The sequence below is a fragment of the Vicia villosa genome, unplaced genomic scaffold (genome assembly GCF_029867415.1).
Source record: "Vicia villosa cultivar HV-30 ecotype Madison, WI unplaced genomic scaffold, Vvil1.0 ctg.000451F_1_1_2_unsc, whole genome shotgun sequence".
Lineage (NCBI taxonomy): Eukaryota > Viridiplantae > Streptophyta > Magnoliopsida > Fabales > Fabaceae > Vicia > Vicia villosa.
Window position 1 is genome coordinate 1 of NW_026705215.1, and position 3,222 is coordinate 3,222.

General features: G+C 38.7%; 1 protein-coding gene across 1 annotated transcript; it reads right to left on the bottom strand.

The window, feature by feature from the left end:
• Positions 1-281: 281 nt before the first annotated feature.
• On the bottom strand, positions 282-2,133 carry LOC131628398 (protein MAIN-LIKE 2-like). The gene is made up of 6 exons (XM_058899225.1): positions 2,115-2,133; positions 1,689-1,775; positions 1,223-1,506; positions 965-1,137; positions 474-846; positions 282-401 (listed from the first exon to the last, which is right to left on the bottom strand). The coding sequence occupies exons 1-6, from the start codon at positions 2,131-2,133 to the stop codon at positions 282-284; spliced, it is 1,056 nt and encodes a 351-aa protein (XP_058755208.1).
• Positions 2,134-3,222: the final 1,089 nt, after the last annotated feature.

Below are 3,222 nucleotides of genomic sequence, written 5' to 3' on the forward strand. Positions count from 1 at the left end.
CGGCTGTATCCATGATCTCACGGGGGAGCTAAGGATGTAACTCTAAAACCAGCGATCAATACCACCAGCTGGAGCCTCTGGGACCGACCGTGGGATGCCCTGTATGTAATAAAACTGGCGTAGACACCTCTCAAGCAAGTGTCTAGCCACATGACTTTCCCATCTGACATACCCTGAATATAAAGAAGATACATCAAAAGGAAGATGCTCGCGGTGACCTATATACGGTGTCCAGATGACATCATCCAGCGTCAGAGCATCCAGGCTCCTCCTGTACTCCATCAAGGGTGCCTCTCCTGGAAGGGTCTGTCTGGCCTTCCACTTATCGCACAAGGGTCACCAGTCGCACAACGGTGGGTCCTCCGCTCACAGATGTGAGGGAAGTGCTCGTAGATCCAACACTGCATAAATAAAAATAATCAAGCCCGTGTAAAATATAATAAAACACAAAAAAACCATGTAAGAATATATACCTGTAACAAGCTCAGATAACCAGCAAGTTGTTTGGTGTCAAGACGAGATGCGGCATCAAGCGTCGTGTATAGTATCGTCAAAACAGCTACTCCCCAAGCCCAACACGAGGTATCAAGGTCGCTGAAGAGAGTAAGATGGCAGACATCTAAATAATATGCAGACTTGTCCGCAAAGAGAGTACATGCCACTAGATGTAGCATGTACGCCCTAGCGGCATCCTGGTACCTCCCTGCATCGACAAGCTCTTGATAAACCTTCCTCAACCAAGACATCTTGGGGTGAAAGCCCCTAGTGTCACCAAACTCCTTGAGCACAGCCAGCTCATCAACCTCTAACGCATCCATCACCATGTGCACCGTCGTCGCCTGGTCCCTATGAACTGGTGTAAAAAAACGTACCAGCAATAGGAAGGTGAAATAGCGAATGCACATCATCCAGACTCACTGTCATCTCCCCGAATGGTAGATGGAAGGATGAGGTCTCTGGGTACCATCTCTCAACAAAAGCTGATAATAGCGGGGCGTCCAGCATCGTCAAGGAGCATCCAGCAAAGTCCAACAAATGAAACTCTTGAACTATCCTCGCCACCTCCTCAGGCATCGGTCTCTCGGGGAAGTTCTTCAACTTTGACCCGTGAGAAGTGACCTTCAGCACTGGACGCTCCTGTAACAAAAAAAATACAATTAAAAACACAGTGTTTAATAAAATTTGCATAATAAAAATTAAGCACTTAAGCAATGTTACATACCTCGCTCTGCCATATCCTAGGAGCGACATGGTCATCATATCCTGTCAAAACGGACCTGTCAGAAGGTCCTCCTGGAAAAGCCTCGTCAGTGTGTACTGATGGCTCAGTAGATGCATATGTGATGGTGTCTGTATCATGCACCACCCGCTCCTCAGCAACACTCTCATCAGCCACAGTCACCTGCTCCTCAACTCTAGCCACCTCCTCATCAACAACAGGTACCTGCTCCTCAACTCTAGGCACCCCCTCATCATCAACTCCTCCCCTGCAATAGACACCGACTCCTGAACAACAACTTCCGGCACAACCTCTGCAACCTCATTCTGATGCACCTGCCCGTCCACGGCAGTGGAAGCTCTACCACCAAAGTGTCAAGGTGCACGGAACCCTCTAACCGCCTGCTCAGCCTTCCGTTTCTAGTTAGAACCAGTCGAAGGAACGCGTCCTACACGTAAGACTGACGTACCAGCCTCCTCAGCATCAGTCCGAGCACGAGCATCGGCTCTATCATTGGCCTGATCCGCAACAATACCATCTCTTCCTCTAGTCCTCACTGAAAAAATTAAAAATATAAGATAAATAGCATTTTTTTAAAAAGCATTTTTTAAAAAATTAAAAAATTAAAAATCATTTTTTTCTTCCTTATCATAAAAGATTTAATATTTATATTTTTAATTTTTTTCTTCCCACCATCTAAAATCATTTTTTTCTTCTCTTTCTTTAAATAGTTTAATATTTATACTTACAATTAAATGAAAATAAATAAATAAAAGATTTCTATCCATTATTTGACTTGATTGAGCTACCAGACAAACTATGGCCTTTATTATAACATGTTTTTTCCTTTTATTGATACTATGGCAAGTTTGTGACTTGCTATTATTTTCCAAACACATCCTTATCATAAACATTATTGAGACATATGAAAGGGCCTATTAGTTAATTGTGAATTGAATTTATTAAAATGTTATTACACTTAAATTTTGACATAATAAAATGTTTTTTTAAGTAGTTTATTAGTTGAAATTTATCTTTTTAAGAAATTCATTTTTTAAAAATAAATAAATAAGATGTTAATATTTTTACATCTAACATCTCAACAGAGCTATTAATTATATTAAATAAAGTGACTTAATAGAACAAGTGATATTTCTTTTGACACAATAGAATTGTGATTAAGTTGAGAAATTTTACATTACCTTAATTTTAGAGAATTTCTACTCTTTGAATTTTTTTTAGTTACTGGCGAAATTTCATTTATGTCTCGTTTATGTAAGTGTACTTCCGAAACACTTTTTTTTTAATTTAGTTTTTTCCGTAGAAACATCTACGGAAGCGTTAAAACATAGTGAAATTTGAGATTTTCTAATTAATTGAGATTTTCATGAAATCTTCTGTAGCTACATTTATGAAAGGTTTTGAAAATAGAGCGTTCCGTAGATGTACCTACAGAATATTCTGTTATATTTTAAATCAATTACATTTCACTTCAAAATTTATTTTTTATAACAAAAATGGAATATCAAATTATAGTAAATCACAATAGTGCAATTGAGGTTTTTCAATTACTTTGAATTACTATAATTTGATGTTTTATTTTTGTTAAAAAATTGGAGTTTAGAAGTGAAATGTAGTTGATTTGAAAATATAACAGAATGTTTCGTAGGTATATCTACGGAAGATTTCATAAACTTTACGATTCCGTAAATGCACGTACGGAAAAAAACCAATTTTTTTTAAAAAAAATTACTTTTGGAAGTACATCTACGAAGAATAATTTTGACAAATCAGTGGTGCATGAGAGATCTAAGGAGTGGGGTGAGAAATTCTTTAATTTTAACTATAGATGACAAGCAGAACCAAACCCGCGGGGTCCATCCGCACCCGAACCCGAGTCAACGGGTGAAAACCCGAGTTGACCGAGTTTGGGTTCGGGTTCGAGTGCCACCTGATATTTCGGGTGCGAGTTTGGGTAGTAGGAAAAAATTACACCTATATAT

What these genes read in the sequence shown, in the direction of transcription:
- LOC131628398 (XM_058899225.1), bottom strand. An exon ending in TCAGCTTTTGTTGAGAGATG is followed by an intron (nt 847 to 964) that starts GTACCCAGAGAC and finishes ACCAGTTCATAG; the next exon opens with GGACCAGGCGACGACGGTGC. An exon ending in GTTATCTGAGCTTGTTACAG is followed by an intron (nt 402 to 473) that starts GTATATATTCTT and finishes TTATTTATGCAG; the next exon opens with TGTTGGATCTACGAGCACTT.